The 18,369-nt window shown below is 40.6% G+C and overlaps 1 protein-coding gene across 1 annotated transcript in view; it reads right to left on the bottom strand.

Moving 5' to 3' along the window:
* Positions 1 to 254: 254 nt before the first annotated feature.
* The window catches only part of fat4 (FAT atypical cadherin 4), a 102,454-nt gene continuing 84,339 nt past the window's right edge, over positions 255 to 18,369 (bottom strand). Inside the window, exons 10-17 of the mRNA XM_081383239.1 lie at positions 17,940 to 18,044; positions 17,326 to 17,633; positions 14,695 to 14,780; positions 13,082 to 13,261; positions 12,684 to 12,808; positions 10,665 to 10,882; positions 8,148 to 8,409; positions 255 to 3,567 (exon numbers count right to left, since the gene is read on the bottom strand). Coding sequence (XP_081239365.1) covers positions 1,682 to 3,567; positions 8,148 to 8,409; positions 10,665 to 10,882; positions 12,684 to 12,808; positions 13,082 to 13,261; positions 14,695 to 14,780; positions 17,326 to 17,633; positions 17,940 to 18,044 — 3,170 coding nt within the window. The 3' untranslated portion in view covers positions 255 to 1,681. The remainder of the gene's footprint in view (positions 3,568 to 8,147; positions 8,410 to 10,664; positions 10,883 to 12,683; positions 12,809 to 13,081; positions 13,262 to 14,694; positions 14,781 to 17,325; positions 17,634 to 17,939; positions 18,045 to 18,369) is intronic.

An 18,369-nucleotide genomic window follows, 5' to 3' on the forward strand; every position in this document is an offset into this window, starting at 1 on the left:
CCTGTATTGTTGAACTAATGTGGTTCAAACCACATAGATTGTGCGACCATATACTAAGGTTTTAAGTCACGCTTGTGTTTTTCTGTCCTGCATCAGGGCTTCATTTCGTCCAAACCCTCAAATGTTTAATTCAATTCATACAGATTCATTTCTGTCCACAAAAGGAGCTGTTCATGACTAAATTCCTTGAATGTCATCCTTCAATTCATCCTGATTTTAGCACATCAAAACTGAAATGAAAACGGAGTATTTTTAAATAAATATTTTTTTTATTCTGTTATTGGCTTTTACACGTATAAATCAGACATTATGTTATAGTTTTATCAAAATAGTGGAAAATACTGATGTTACATATGTAACAAATGTAAAAAATAAGAAGTTCAATCTTCCGCTGAAAGTAGGAACCTCATTTCCAGCATATGAAAAATATCCATAAAAACGCTGATGAACCTTTAAGTTAATAAACAGTAAAAAAGTAGAAACAGTACATTTTTAAAAACATAGAGCAAAATAAAACAACAACAAAAATAACACATATCAACAGAGAACATTGACTTCCAAAGAGCTTCATTATTAATACAAAATGTACACAAGTTCATAGTCTCGTAGCAGATGGGCATTGCGTTAGACGGGTCAAGTGTGTTTGTACGAATCCTGCAATACACCAATACAAACAACCATAGAAAGTCATAGTGTCCGTGCTCCCAAACGTAAATCCTCAAATATCCAGAAGGCAGAGGCCTGATTAATCTCATATCTGGAGGTTGTGTTGTTTTAGACGGCAGCCAGTTATTCAGGATGAGAAACACCCGTTCTTGGCGGACGGTTCCAGAGCTTTTCTTTCTCTTTTGGCCGGAGCACGAAGAACCGGAGCCAAATATGGCCCTGCTCTTCACACCGAGCTCATGGATCTGATTCCTAGAGGTCGAGGCACTAACACACAGGAAAATCAGCCAATTGGACGGAGCCCAGAGTCACTGAAGGTCACAACGACCCCTCATCATGACCAACTTTATTTGTGCATTCTGATCTCAGTCGGAACAGACAGACAGACGAACCAGATCTGATTGATTTCATATGTGTGTCTGTGGTAGTGTCTTCCTCTTCCAGCCTGTGTGTGTGTGTTTTATACTAGGGGTTGCACAGCTATTCATTTACTCGTCAGATGATCACCGTTTACCTTAACATAAATGACTCACAATACAGCATCCAGCATGGAAAATGCAACGTTTAGATAATCTCAGTTGTACACAGCACCAAGTGGGGTTCACTCACAATGCGCAAAGTGCTCTGGGTTCACTTTATTAGACTAAATTACAAAAACAATTGGCCAATACTGTACAAAGATAATGGCATGCAAATAAACTGAAATGCACCTTTGCATGTTACACAATTTGTCAACTGAGACCCAACACATGAACGAATGTCAGAATGAGACGACGAGTCTGTGCAACCCCTAGTGTGCGCTCTTGCTCGACTAAATACAGTTTAAAGCCCAGATTTGTCAATTTGCAATTTTTAACTATGGACACTAGCAGTGTTGACACTCTGTGTTGGGTGTTCGGTGCACGTCTTTCAAAATCAGTGCTCTGCCTTGCTGCATTTAAGTTCGTCTTAATCAAATATCTCGATCAGTATTATGTTTCATCACAGCTCCTGACTCCAGTCTCAGATGCGTTTCTCATACGTACTGCTCGGCTTCGCCCTCGTTCAGGATCGTGATGGAGCCGTCGCCGCTCTTCATTTCGATATCTTTAGCAGCAGAGTTCTCGGGTAGCAGTGCTAAGTCTTTAAAAACGTCCACGTAGTGGGTGAACCCCGGACCCCAGTTCAGTAGGTTGTCCCAGTTGAAGTTGTTGGACCCTTGGCCCAGTTTGTGGGGTAAAGTGTGGTGCTGATACTCCGAAAGTGTGTTGTGACCGCTGGCCGGTCCTCCTTCGGCACGTCGACTGGAGTATCGCCTCGGTCGGAGCCTCCCTCCGTGGTCCTCGTCATCAGCGTCCGATTCGTTAACCTGGGAAAGCTTAGGCATGCGAGAACTGTAGGACACGGGTTTCTCCCGGTCATACTCCATCTCCGAGCACGTAAAGGAGTCATGGGAGTCGCTCTCGGAGGAGGATTCTGGAGCGGGGATGCCATCCGCAGGGTTTCGGACACGTGAGAGCGGTCGACGGCAGTCTTCCTCAGACGAGGAGCGCCCGTGATCCGCACTACAGATGCTAGGGTTCCTGGGTCGAGGTGTGTTGAGGCGTTCCACCTCTTCTATGGACAACCCTACAGGCGGGCCGCTTTCCAATGGGATTTGCTCGATGGGTTGCTTCAGGCGGCTCCCAGGACGAGATCCGTGACCGGCCATGGTTTGAGGACTCTTGCTGCGCCGACCCAAACGCGTGGCGTAGTTGAACATTCCAGGTTGGCACACTTCGCCGTGGAAGTCGAGAGGGCTTCCGTCACGCCTTGCCAAGTTGAGTTCCCGAGTGGGAGTGTTGCGATAGAAGGAGGATGGCTTGGTAAAGGGAGCCGGGCTGTGGCGGGACAAGGGATTGGGCGTAGGACAAGCTGAGTGGCTGAGTGGGGTCGAGCGGAGCCCTTGGGTGTAGCTCGGCTGGTAGGTGTAGCTAGTAGTAGCACCCAACGGAAGAGGCGACTGACGGGCAAATCCCAGAGGACTGTGGCGCTGAATGGAAAACTTGGGAGTGTGGCTTCGGAAGTGTTTGTAGTGTTGGATGATGTCCGCATCTGATGGAGCAATGCTGCTGGCGTTGTCGATGTCGTAGTGCTCCATGTCGGCCTCCGGACCTGCGCACGGGGCGCTGGGAATGGTTTCGTTGTTGTGCGGAATATCGGTTTCGTCATAGATCAAGTAAGGGTTTTCCCGCTCAATGATATCAGGTTTGGGGTTTCCTTCAGGCTGTTTCCGGACCGTCATGTCGTCTCCGTAGGGCGGGATGTTATCCGGATCATCAAACGCCACATTCTCACTGCCTTTCTTCTTCTTTTTCTTCTTCTTCTTCTCAGTTTTCTTCTCATCTTTTGGCACTTTGGTTTTCTTACGGCCCTTGCAGTGGTTGCAAAGTATGAGACTTAAAACAACCAGCGCTAAGACGGTCGCGCAGCTGCCCACGATCGCAGGAACCGCCCAGATTGGCAGAACCATCTCTTCGGTGGTGGCGCTTGGACTACAGGTGAATCCTCCATTTGCTCCCAGTTTGCACTCCGTTCCCTGTGGACACCGGACTCCCAGACAGGCCACCAGGCTCTCGCACACTCTTCCCGTGTAAAACTCCTCACATGTGCAGGTGAAGCCTCCACGGACACCGGGAACGCAGCTTCCACCGTGTTGGCAAGGGTTCGAGGTGCAGTCGCCCGGTGGGACACACTGGTAGGTGTACCATTGGTTCACGCACATCAACCCATCCCAGCATGGACTGCTATCGCATAGATTTGGGCCACGGCAGCCGATCTTCACAGAGGGATCAGTCTTGGAGATGGAAACGGTCCCGTGATCACCGCTGAAGGGGAGCATCTCTCCGTTATATTTCACATAGGCGTAACAGCCATCGAAACCTAGAAAAAAAGAGAGGAACATTAACTCAAATAAACTCAGAAATGGTTAGAGTATATTTTAACTGTACTGGTAACACTTTTATCTCGATAGTCCACTTTAGACATTCTACTAACTATAAGTAACTTTTCAACATGTCAACAAACTCTTAGAGTATTAGTTAGATATATTTATTATATAGAGAATAATTATTATTTATAAAGCACAATTAAAACAACGTAATGTTGACCAATGTGCTGTACAATCACACAATTAAATTACACAAATAAAATGTGCTTTCAAACAAACAATGACTAGCAACATCTGTTAAGAGCCTCTTGCCAATTAGCCTACTGAACCAAACGCTAATTTCAGGTTTCCTTTAAAATAACATAAAGAAGGAGCCAGTCTAAGATGGAGAGGTAGATTATTCCAGCGCGTTGGAGCTGCTACTGCAAATGCCGATCACCCCTAAATTTCAGTCTGGTCCTTGGAATGTCTAGGATCATCTGATTTGCTGATCTGAGAGACAATCTACAATATAACAATATAACATTTTATATACCAAAAGCAATAATTAAAGATCAATTCTGTAAGCGCCAATAGCCCCATGGTTAACGCGCCGACATATAGCGCAACTGCGCCTCCGGCGACCTGAGTTCGATTCCCAGCTCGAGGTCTTTTGCCGATCCCCTTCCCCTCTCTCTCCACCCCATGCTTTCCTGTCAAAATCTCTACTGTCCTATCAAATAAAGGCACAAAAAGACTAAAAACATAACTTGAAAAAAAAAAAAAGATCAGTTCTGTACAGCACAGGCAACCAATGAAGTGAGGCTAAAATTGGTGTTACATGCTGTTTTTTACAAGTACCTGCTAAAAGTCTAGCAGCCGCGTTTGGAACCAATTGAAGACGTAATTGTTTGATTTTTGCACAAAATACGCTGCAAATTGCACAAGATTGTACGCTGTGAGTCATTCTGCGGGAGACTAGCGCTTCCACAACATGACAAAGAAATAAGACTGACTTGAAGAAATGGACATTGCTTAGTTTAACGCTATACAGGGCGACATTTTGTTTGGGTTTCTGATCGCTGTAGCATAGGCCATCATAGAACAACATTCCCCCCTGGGAAACACATCAACAAACGTCGTTTTTACATCAGGAGGAAGAGAAACAGACTCTTCTCCTCAACATAAGTATCCTGCAAGCCAAAAAACGCAACCTTTCAAGACTACGCCATCTGGGAAAAATCTTGATGTCACTGATTCAGACCTGCACTATCATGTTGCCTAACAACGAACAGTCAACAATGTAAATTGATGTTTATTGAATTTATGCCCCATTCAAACCGAAAACATTTGGTTCTGTTTATTAAAGGGGGAAAGCATATTGGCCCAATTCTATTTTTCATTCTCTCTCTTTCAGCCATTGAATCCAGAAACGGCATGACCTTACGTGGACAAAATATGTTTATCTTAAGATAATTTTATTTGATATTTTGATTTATTCCAGTAAAAAAAGTAGGTTACAACCCAACAGCTTGATTTGACCACATAAGAACAACTAGCAGGTGATCTTTTTGCTCCTGAAACCTCTAAGACGGACAAAAATGAATCAATAGTTGACCAAATGAATGTGGATAGCAGATCAGATTATGTTCAAATAAAAACTTGGTAAATTTGAGCACAGTTTGAGACATTGTGGAATCTTCAGAAACTATAGACACTTACTGGGTCTTTTTCTCAGGGAAAAACATCTGAGAATGAGACTTTAGCAAAACAGTTGAGATTTTCACAAGGCTTTCCTCCGAGACCTCACTGAGACCTCTTACACAGCCGTCTGGAGCTCTAATAAAGATTCCAGTCTTATCGCAGGCTAAGCGTTGTGTCTTTTCTCTCTTTGAGTGTCTGAAGTGTTTTTAATGGACAGTAGTTCTGCCCTGTGCAAGTCCTGCAGAGGAAAGTTCAGACATTTTTTCCTGTTGGCAGTCCTCTGTCTAACCTAGTTAGCACACAAACACACACACTTTCTCTGAACTTTCTCCTGTCACTTTCACTCGCAGAGGAAAAACACTCCAGAGTTTTGATTCATGCAGAAAATCTGCGGGACCGTGCCAAACTATGACGCATCCGCTGCCTGCGAGTCGAACATTTCTCACTGCTAAATTTGTTTAGTTCGTAATTAACATGGAATTATGTCATTGTCATTTCTGCAGATTAAAATATGAACATTTTATTGTAAGCTGCTTACAGTACATATATTACTGGGATTATTGGTTGTTTGGTGTTTTAATGCCATAATGCTATTTTCATGGCAAGTAAGAGGTTGAAATTCTATAAAAAAGCAATTTAAAACCTATATGTATTATTTTTTAATTTCGCTTTGGATAAAATGGTTGACTAAAATGGTGAAAATCCAGCTTTTAATGTTGTTTATGTGTCTATGTGGTGTTTTTAATATGCTTACAAGCCATCTCTCCCACACTTCTACCAGCACTCACACACATCATCAACTCATCCCTCCATACTGGCACTTTCCCTACCGCATTCAAGCAGGCTCGGGTAACCCCACTGCTTATAAAAACCAACACTAAACACATCACTTGTAGAGAATTACAGACCTATCTCTCTCCTACCATTCATTGCGAAAACACTTGAACGAGCTGTTTTCAACCAAGTAACATCCTTCTTATCTCTGAACAACCAGCTGGACGTCAACCAATCTGGCTTCAGGAAAGGGCATTCAACTGAGACTGCATTACTGTCGGTCACAGAAGCCCTACGGATCACAAAAGCTGCTTCCAAATCTTCAGTCCTCATTCTCCTGGATCTGCTGCCTTTGACACTGTGAATCATCAGATCCTTATGACCAGCCTCTCATCTCTGGGCATCACAGGAACTCCTCTCCACTGGTTTGAGTCCTATCTCACAGGTAGGTCCTTCAGGGTCGCATGGAGAGGCGAGGTATCCAGAGCACATCAACTGACCACAGGGGTTCCCCAGGGCTCAGTGCTGGGACCCTTGCTCTTCTCCATCTACACCACATCACTGGGACACATCATCCAGGCACACGGTTTCTCCTACCACTGCTATGCTGATGACACACAGCTCTTCCTCTCATTTCAACCAGATGACCCCACAGTAGCTGCACGGATCTCAAGCTGTCTGGCGGACATCTCAACATGGATGAAGGAACATCACCTGCAGCTCAACCTGGCAAAGACTGAGCTTCTCGTCCTCCCAGCCAATCCGTCTCTACAGCACAACTTCACCATCCAGCTAGAGTCATCATCAATCACCCCATCAAGGTCGGTCAGAAATCTTGGAGTAACGTTTGATGACCAGCTGACCTTCACAGATCACATCTCAAAGACAGCTCGATCATGCAGGTTTGCACTGCACAACATCAGGAAGATCAGGCCTTTCCTTACTGAGCATGCAACACAACTCCTCGTCCAGGCCCTGGTCATTTCTAGGCTTGACTACTGCACTGCTCTTCTGGCTGGACTTCCATCATGTGCAACCAAACCCCTACAGATGATTCAGAATGCTGCAGCTCGTCTTGTCTTCAACGAGCCCAAGAGGGCACACGTCACTCCTCTGTTCATCTCTCTGCACTGGCTACCTCTCGCTGCTCGCATCAAGTTCAAGGCATTGACACTTGCTTACAGATCTGTCACAGGCTCAGCTCCTCCTACTTTCACTCACTCCTACGAGTCTACATCCCTACCAGAAGCCTACGATCGGCCAACGAGCGACGTCTCGTGGTTCCATCACAGAGAACCAAAAAATCGCTTTCCAGAACATTCTCATTCACAGTTCCATGCTGGTGGAATGATCTCCCCACCCGCATCCGGAATGCAGAATCCTTGACAACATTCAAAAAAGAACTCAAAACTCATCTCTTCCGTGAGCACTTAACCTTAGCACTTATAAAATTCCTTTTCCTTTTCCTGTAAATTCTCGCTTATCGGGCTTATGCTACTCTGAATAATGCCTGAACTTCGTATTTTGAGCACTTCTTGGGTTGTTTTCGCCTCTTCACGATGACTCGCTTAATTTAGTCCCAATTTGTAAGTCGCTTTGGACAAAAGCGTCTGCTAAATGAATAAATGTAAATGTAAATGCTTTAAGACAAAGCATGTGTAAATTCATAAGTCGACAGCATTGCTGAGTGTTTCCTCCTTAAAACTGCAGTGAACCAAAGACAGTCTCAAAAACACGCTTTGAAATCGCTGGTGTTTCTGATGTCACAAACTACCTTGTAACCAATCAGATCAACGTGTGATCGTCAACCAGTGGATCTCTGAGCTGAGTGAGGGAGTGGAGGCGGGGCTCATTTGCATATTCATAGAACTGCGTATACTAAATGAGGCAAGGTTACACTCAAGCTAGTTTAAAGCACAAATCTTTTTTTTTTTCAAGGAAAAAACGTTTAAATATGTCATTTTGATGATCAAAGATGAGTTTTAAGGGATAAAATGATAGACTACAGGAGGACTTTAAGAGATACTGCAAAGTGTTTTGCTCTGTAATGATACTTAAGGCATCATTATATATAAATATAAGAGGTTCTCCAGAGTGTGGACTGATGGGTACTGACCCGGGCTGGTTTTCTGCTGAGTGGGTCGGGCCGGGACGCCACCGAGAGACAGTGTGTGCACGTCGATCCCGCCGAAGTCCTGCGTATTGTGCAGAATGACTTTGGAGCTGGACTGGTCGATCCGCAGAACGGTGGATGATCCGTTTCTCTGAAGCAACAGTGTGTGCCACTGACCGTCAGACAAAACCACATCTCCCACAATCCTCTCCACCTTCCCGGCGACTCCGGCGTCAGACACGTACTGGAGAAGTCCATTCTTCAACTGAGACAGACAGAGAGAGAGTCGATGAATGCAATTTCAATACAATTCAACTCACATTTATTTGTATAGCGCTTTTATTTGTATATTATTTGAATATTTCAGACAGAAAGCAGGAGGATGTGTCTCTCTGTTCCAAACTCAGGTTTAACTAAACAGATCAAAATGTATTTTAATAATGAATTATTATTATTTTGCCTTTTTTTTCTCACTGAGCTCATCACAGTGCATTCTGGGATTGCCTTCTCACTAAAACACACATGCAATTTAGACAAACTTATTATACAAAAATAAGTGATCTTAGTAAGCAGTGTTGTTATTGTAAACTAAAACTACTAAAGCTTTTTTGGGGGAAATAAAGCTGAAGTAAAACAAAATACAAATATTAGATGGATAAATGTTGACTTGGTAACTAACTAGAACTAAGTTCTAAAATTACTAAAACTAAAAATAATAATAAAGATAACTAGAGGTATTAAAAAATAGGAGAGAAGCCCACACACAACAAAATTATTAGCAATTAAACTAAACTAAATGCACTCATTTAAATAAGTTCAAGCTGAGGCTCTAAAATGACTAAAACTGAAAAGAATTAAAGATAAATCCACAAGGTTTTGTAACAGAGCTAGGTTTCTGTCATGTGATAATCTGATGGATTCATTACTGAAATGGAAAAATAATCTTGTTCAAAAAACGAAGACATGACAGAGAAGAACTGCAGCGGAGAGGAAAACTGATTTAAAGACCTACAAAATCTGGAAACGGAAAATCCGTCCTGCCAAACCTGAGATGTGCGACACCGTGCTGTGATTTATACGGAGAGTGTGTGTTTGTGTCCTTGTGTTTGTGTGTGTTTGAGTAGTAGCTCTCGGTGGCCTCGCGATTCAGATGCAGTGAGAGACGAGGGCGAGCGAGTTCAGCTGGCCGAGAGCCACACACACTCTTACTGGGGTGTAAATCAGACAGTTCACCACGATACCATATAATCTGTGAACCTGGACCGCAAAACCAGTCACAAGGGTAAATTTTTTGCATTTATACATCATCTGAAAGCTGAATAAATAAGCTTTCCATTGATGTATGGTTTGTTAGGATAGGACAATATTTGGCTGAAACACAACTATTGAACATCTGGAATCTGAGGGTGCAAACATTGAAACATTGAGAAAATCTCCTTTAAAGTTGTTCATTTATGTTGGCGATTGTGCTGCATTCACTCACAAAAATACATGTTTTATATATTTACGGTAGGAAATTTACTAAATATCTTCATGGAACATGATCTTTACTTAATATCCTCATGATTTTTGTCATAAAAGAAAAATCGATAATTTTGACCCATATAATGTATTGTTGGCTATTGCCACAAATATACCCGTGCGACTCGAGACTGGAGACGTGATCCAGGGTCACTTATAGAGTCTATCAGCCAGCGATACGATATTTGACGATACCTCAAAAAATTCTGCAATACGATTACGATCCTATTCGATTCAGGGCTATATCGAATGATTTAACGATATTTAGATATTTTGTGCCAAGTTTACACACCAAGTTACATTTTTATTAACTCACAAATGCAACCAAAATAAATGACATGAACGTTGCACTCCCTCTCCCTATTCAGACATTTACAACAGAAGAGTTCATTTGTTCATTTGCAAAAATAGAGTCTGTTCTTGTTCATTTTTATAAATCATGTTTCTTTATTATTGCACATTCCAAGTAATATCAATCAAACTGCAGCTGGGTTGTTTTGATTATAACAAATAATCATAATAATAACAAAAAAAATACAGGTAACTTACAAAATTAAAGTTAATTTAAAGTATGTTATATATATATATATATATATATATATATATATATATATATATATATATCCCTTTACTATAAAAATTGTATTACTATAATTATTAAAATTATTTTATTAAAAATATTATTACTATATATATATATTTTATATATATATATATATATATATATATATATATATATATATATATATATATTTTTTTTTTTTTTTTTTTTATTATAATACATTTTTTAGCAAAAGCAGATAGGCTAACTCCAACAGTAGTTTTTTTTGGCAAAAACCAAAGTATGGTGAGTAAATGGAAATGCGTTGACGGAAGTTGTGTGAGGATGTGGAGAGTGTCAAAATAAAGGTATAATAAAGGTAATATCGATATTTCATATGATATGTTTGATCAATGCATGGATCTATATCGGTGTGTTGTTCCACTGCTAACTCTTACCCTGACGCTGGTGTAGTTGTAGCTCTCCTGAGCGTGCACAAGCGTTCCAGATCCGCTACGCGTGCGAAACTTCAGCTCCAGACTGCTGTATTCCTGGATGGGACGGCCCGGGTCCCGCAGCGCTCGAGCCAACAACACGTCCCTCTTCCGGCTCTGACTCAAACCGTAGTCCAAACGCCCAGAACCGTCCAGAGAGAGAGCCGTATCTGCCGTGATGTCTGAGAGATGCACACACTCCAGTCAAGACCTTCATTTATACAGAGCTTTAACAATATAGATGTTCCACAGCAGCTTTACAGTGATAACAGGAGATTACAGTATCAGAGAGTGTTTAGGCTTTACAGCAGATCTAGAATAAAGTTATTGTCCAGATAAAGTTAGTTTTGATTGATTCACTTCCGTTGTAAAGATCATTAGTTATTAACTCAGGAGCCGCTAACACGACACCGTTCTAACAAGGTGCAAGTTTTGAATTTTTTTTTATTATGTTATCATCTCCGTGTAAAATTCCAAAACGTGAATCTGTGAAAACGGTGATGGCGTGCACATGCATATTATCATCATGGATCCATTTGCTTGTCTGTACATATCTGACACAAATATATATATATATATATATATATATATATATATATATATATGTGTGTGTGTGTGTGAAATTACCTATTAATTGTCATTTAAGTGAAATTACTGAACTTAAATATACAAGCTTGATAAAAATGATCATTCTAGAAGAAAATTTCAGATGGCACTTAGAGGCTTTTGCATCTGAACTCTTCATATATATATATATATATATATATATATATATATATATATATATATATATATATATATTATATCCATCTTTATCCGCATACATACAGTACACTCACATAAAGTGAAGCACAGATTGCTATATAGCAAATCTCAACTGCGTGATTCATCGCAAAATCAAATTATATTATAATCCAGCTCTAATCTTCTAAATGTGACTATAATGTGACTGAAGAAAATCAGGGTCATCAATCAAAATACACACTGTAAGCAATCAGCCAGGAAATATTTGATGTTTAATACACTGTTATGTACACCAGGTGTTTGGAAAAAGATTAGATTAGATTAGATTCGTTTTTTTTTTTTGTTTTTTTTGGGGATTTTCAGAAACCAAACAGCACGATTGTGACTTTGGTCTGTTCTCACTTTATCATGTCAGAACTAGTTAGGACACAGTGAACATCAGGGATCTATTTTGTTTCTCTGGCAAATGGAAAATGCACATTATTAAGTGGATATTCAAATGATTTATGTTTTGGTGAAGACACGCTTTTTAAAATATTACCACAGGTGACACAGGTGAATAGGGTAAAAATGTAACTAATAGATATCATTATACTTTCCCCAGCTGATTAATCACAGTATATTAAGACAATTGTTTTGTATTACGTGTTTTCTAAAACATTATGTTCAGATACGCAAATGATGCATTATCAGTTAAATATGCACTCATTTGCATACATTTCCAGAAGATAAATCTGAACATTGGATAAAGCCAGATTCAAAACTCTTGTTGGATGTTGTTGACATATTAGAGTTAAATGTTTTTACAGAAGGGATTTTGGATTTCTCTTTTTATCACTCTATAAATCAGAAAATACTGTCAACAACCAGAAAAAAAACAAATTTTCACTGTTTTTAGGAATAAATTGTTCTATAAATCATTGTGAATGATATATGAACAAATCCCTCAGTAAAAACCTTCTGATTATAGATATTAATAAAACTGTAAGTTTTGGTATATGTAAGTCCTGCTGAAGTGGAGAACAAAACTTTAAAGATATGAATTGTAATTGAAATCGACAGATGCAAAAAAAAGATAAAGTGCAATAAAATATACACTTAATGTACACTCAGTGTATTCTGGACACTTTCTTTCCACTAGACTGAAAGAAGATATGTTATGGAGGCAAAATGGAGCAAAAACTCAAAATTGACCAATGCATGAAATATTTATATACCAGATTATACCCCAAAACTCACATTTCTCACAGATGGGTCCGGTGAAACCCTCCGTACACTGGCACTGCTGCCATGACCACATGTCCAGACACGTACCGCCGTGTCTGCAGGGCTCGGACACACACACACCCTCCAACCTGGGACATCTGTGGACGAAACACACACAAAACCCTTCAGAAGGGAACATCTCAGCAACACAAGAGTCCACTACTGCAACATTAGCATATATGCAAACGAGTTTCACTGATTTCAAAGCAACAGACACCTGAAATGAAATCAACACTATTCAAACTGCTCCAGAAAATTCACACACAGTTTTAAAAAAAGACTTAGCCAGATAGAGACAGCTTTCATTTCGCATTCACAGAACTCCAGCGAGCTGAATGTGTGTGTGTGTGTGTGTGTGTTTGGTGACGGACCTGTCTAGGATGCCGTGTGAAGCCAGAGCTTGAGACGGTTCCAGCGGGCGTCCGTTGACAGCGAACTCCATGATGCATCCAACGAAGTCGTGTGTGTCCACCTGACCTTTCCGATGCAGGAGCGCTTCGATCGAGCGGACGCCCCCGACAGACACACGGTTTGGCTGAACATCCAGAATCCTGAGACATGAGACAACATTATCAGAAAGCGCAACACTCAGCTTCCAACAATAAAGTGACAAATCTTTTAAACCCGACTGACCGTATTAAATGAGGTTAAGTGATAAACACTGCAAAAAATGCTTTTCTTACTCAGTATTTTTGTCTTTTTTCCAGTCCAAATATCGAAAACATTCTTAAATCAAGATGCATTTACTAGATGAGTAAAATGCCATAAGATATTATGTCTTGTTTTCTGGGGAAATAAATCAAAATGAAGTGAGTTTTTGCTTAAAACAAGCAAAATTATCTGTCCATGGCGTAAGAAAATAATCTTGTTTCTGTTTGAATTAACAGATAATTTTGCTTGTATTAAGCAAAAACTCACTTAATTTTGATTCATTCCAAACAAGACAGAGTTACATCTTTTCAGATTAAGAAAACAATTTTACTCATCTAGTAAATGCATCTTGATTTAAGAATTTTTAGATATTTGGACTGGAAACCAGACAAAAATACTAAGTAAGAAAAGCATTTTTTGCAGTGTACTATATATATATATATATATTAGGGGTGTAACGATACACATATTCGTATTGAACCGTTTGGTACGAGGCTTTCGGGTCGGTACGCATTACAAACCAAACGATTTGTTGGACTTTTTTCCTGCCGGTGCGACCTAAATTTTATTAGCAGTCACGCTGGTGCGACCACTACAACGTTACCCAACATCAAATGGCAAAAGTAATGAAAGCGGAACGAAACTGCGCTGCTCATTTGTGCTTCACGGACCGTTTATCGGTTTGGACCAGTGCAGCGCGAGCCGATCTCGATCAAGCGACACTGTTTCTACAAGCGCTACGAGATCCAGTGAAGAACGCATTTGAATTCGCCATATAAGTAATAACATCATTGTGAGATCCAGTGAGAAACATTCACATTTCTCCGTTATTAACGCATCAAACAGCGCTGACGTGGAACCCAGGAGAAACACTGTGCCATGAATGAACGTGTTCTAGGCTTTAAGTCCACAGATCAGCAACATTCACCGTGGATTTACTGTAGTAACACTCACTGTAACCATGGAAGTGTGGCAGGAAGAGTAAAATGCTTTCAAGTACGTCACACATCTTTTTCCAGCACTTCAAAACTCAAATATTATCATATTTAAATGTTTTTTTTAATGTGATGACCGAAACATTATTTGCTCATCCTTCAAAGATCGTCCCCATTTATAAAACTAAAAGTTTCAAGATGTAGGAAAACTCACACTTATTTAAAAATAAATGTTCTTTTAATAAATAAATATATTTTTTAAAATTCAAGGAAATTTCTCTGGCATTTCTTTTCTTTTTGTATCGAAAACGTACCGAACCGTGACACCACTGTGTCGTATTGAACGATTATATATAAATGATATCAAATGAGTAAACATCTGAGTGTGTGTTTCTCACCAGTCAGTGTGAACGGCCACATTGCTGACAGCACAGTATCCTGACTCCTGCTCCTCTCCACACAGATCAACAGTGAGAGACGCCGCCTATAACACAACACACACACACACACACACACGTGAGTTTAATGTGTGCAACAGAGAGAGTTTCTGCATTTCTCACGGTTACACTGGTGCATTAGACTCCAGCTTCATTTTCCATTTGTGAATCGGCATCAGAGTTGACTGTAAAACCAAAAGAACTTTCACATGTATTTCTAAATCAAACTAAAACACTGTTGGAATGCATTTGTGCAATAAAATACATAAATAAATCTGAGTATTTGTCGAGTTTATTATAAATGTTCATACATTTGTGCATTCATAACACTATTTTATTGTTAGCCATTGTTACTCATATGATGTCTTTATCAGTTGTGTGGTTGTGGATTCATCCGTCTTCATGAACCAACGAAGCTCCTCGGATGAAACTATCCTAATTCTCCTGGATAAAAACGACACCCAGATGCTGGTAAATAAATTACCACAAGACATTCTGCATTCTGTCCTGTCCTCTCGCTGCTTTATGAGTCCTGAGCAGACATTCGGGAGAAAAACATCTCAGAGGCGCAGCAACGAGGACAAAGGCATGACATCATACAACAGCACAACCTCAACGTTCAGATAATCCCGACACTTCACTTCCGTTCTGGAGGAATTTCAGCCTATAAACAGAAAATCCTGCTCTAACAATGGAAACAAGTCGTGTTTGACTGCTAAGTGCTGATAAACAGTTTCCTGAGCGGCTCGAGCGTCTGCGCATCGCATTAATGCCTCCCTGCACTTCAAAAAGACTAAACCAGACCACAACGTGCTCGCTTTTCCAGGAGTCACATGTTTCTGCAAACCTTTTCTAACAGGGGAAACGACCGCTTTTAAAAATGAGTATCAAAAGCACTTTAGTGGAGCAGAAGTGTGTTTATGCTGTGAGAACTTAGTATTTTTGTCTCGATTCCAGTCCAAATATCTAAACATCTTTAAATCAAGAAGCATTTACTAGATGAGTAAAATGTCATTTGATATTATGTCTTGTTTTCTGGGAGTTTTTCCTTAAAACAAGCAAAATTATCTGCCAATGGGGTAAGAGAAATAATCTTGTTTCCGTTTGAATTAACATTATTTCTCTTACCCCATTGGCAGATCATTTTGCTTGTTTTAAGGAAAAACTCCAAGAAAACAAGACATATCTTATGGCATTTAACTACTTCAGTGAATCCATCTTGATTGGATTTTTTTGTATATATATTTGGACTGGAAACAAGACAAAAAATAGTGAGTAAGAAAAGCATTTTTTGAAGTGCAGAGGAAACGATTGCTTTTAAAAATGAGTATCAAAAGCACTTTAATGAAGCAGAAGCATGTTTATGCCGTGATAACTTTGGGCTGTAAATGCTCCACGACTAGACTACGACTGAAACTGGACCCACCTGAGGTCAAAGAGGATTCTCAGAGTCTGTGTATTTAAATATATTTGGCTTTGAGCTGCTTTTGTGGAGGGCGTTTGGAAACACATGCAGCGTGTGGGTGTGCAAGCAGATTTCTAATTTACTATTTATAATCCATCAACCTTCTATGTTGCTACACACAAACTAGAAACAAGTGAAGAGCAAAAACGTGGCAGTGGACCAGCTCTCGATAAACTCCGACTCTCCTGTAAACAGAAAAACCATGAGCTTGAGGCGGCGTGCCAGAATCCAACGCATCTGGCTGTGGGGTAAACTAGGACATCTTAACTAAACAAAAGTACCCTTGACTGTCAGAGTTCGGCTCTCTCCACGGGGGAAAACAAGGGGCCATGTATGACTTTAACATCTGCACAAGCTCACGTCTAGAAAGAAAAGAAAGAAAAAAGAAAACGGCCCTACAGAACCACCGAAGTGACCCACATCCGCTTCTCCAAACACACAGATCAGGTTCTCTTTATTGCACCGTAGGGACTGGGTTCTCATGACACACGACTCTACACGGCCTTCAGTGAGGCCCACAACATTTTCAGCCTATTTTTCAGGGAACATTCGTTGGATCGCACAACGGTGAGGTGTTGCAGTAATGCCTGGCGAAGACTTTTTACATGCTATTTAATTTAATATTCAACAATATTATTGATCTCCTGCACTGACACCATTATATGAGAACTGAACTGAGCTGGACGATGACATCACGGTTTTCTCCAGAGCGGCTATATATATATATAAATGAACTAAATTAATAACTTTTTACAACAAAAATTAAGCATCACTGAACTTACTTAAGCTGGACTGTGACGCTATTTTCTTCTGGAAACAAACTTTGTTGCATTATTTTCCTGTTATCTCTGTAAAGCTGCTCTGAAACTCTCTGCACTCTGTATTGTAAAAAGCGCTACAGAAATAAATGTGACTTGACTATTTACAGACAGCAGTGATCGAAGAGTTTAGGCTATCTCAGATGCATAAAACTCAAGCCAAATTATCAAGAAGCCTTAGTAAAGCATCTGCACCAAAACACTCCCATTTCCACCAAACCTGTGAGATCTCAGGAGAAACATCTTCATGACCTCATGTTAACTTTGGTTCCTTGCAAACGGATTGACAGACAGACAGAAAGGACTCACCATTCCTGCCCTCCTGGCGATGACTGTGTGGAATTGGCCGTCCGAGACCCTGATGGTCGTCATGAGCTTGTAAGTGCCGCTCCCCAAGTTAAACGAGAACCTCATTTTGCCTTCAAAGACCTCGAGGGCCAAGAACTCCGCCTTGTCGCCGGTCTGGTTGTCGTGATTGTACATGAGCAAGGCGTTTTCCTTCAACGTGGCAAACTTAATGTAGATGTAGTTGTTGTTGGGGTCAAGGCTGGGGAACTCCATGTAAGAGAGCTCCTCGAATCCATAACTGTTCAGTTCACAGTGCTTTCCAAACACACCTGTGGAGGGAGAGTGATTTACTGTCTGTCTGCGGCGAAGGAATTTCTTGCAGTGAACAATTCATGGCAACCCATGACATTCATGGTACAACACACACACAAAAAAGGTTGAGCATTTACCGTATGTGTCAACTGACAAATTCACACTGCAATTCATTTTCTGTAATCTACAACACATTGTTTTCTGCATCTTCCGTTACAGTCTCTCTCTCTCTCTCTCACACACACACACTCACTCATAGTCCAGAATTAATAGCAGCATTTGTAGGACCCTGAACTAGTCCTGGGGCTGAAATGATGACTTACCAAAAGGACAGTGACAGTAATAGCCTTCCACCCGGTTCTGGCAGGAACCCCCATTAAAACAGGGGTTACACTCACAGTAATTGATGATGGAGTCACAGGCTTTCCCTGAATTCATGAAACAACACCAATGAAAACAATGAGGTGAGCATGACACACAAAAATGACTGTTCTCCCAGAACCCCCTGTGATTTTTCTCTCTCTCACACATCTCTGGTGCACTTTATCTTTCTAATACAAACAGTTAAAATTTTTACACCTTGTAAACGGACCCACATTTGTAAGAAAGAGAGGGTGAAAGTCTGTTATGAAGGTATAAGCTGTGCAAGTATACATCAGCTGCACTGGTTCTGGGAGACCCGTAAAAAGGTGCTGATATAAAACACACACAAATACGCTATGACAACAACAGGATGGCTGGACACACAAATGA

This window comes from Scardinius erythrophthalmus, assembly GCF_964197995.2.
Source record: "Scardinius erythrophthalmus genome assembly, chromosome: 13".
In the NCBI taxonomy this organism is placed as follows: domain Eukaryota; kingdom Metazoa; phylum Chordata; class Actinopteri; order Cypriniformes; family Leuciscidae; genus Scardinius; species Scardinius erythrophthalmus.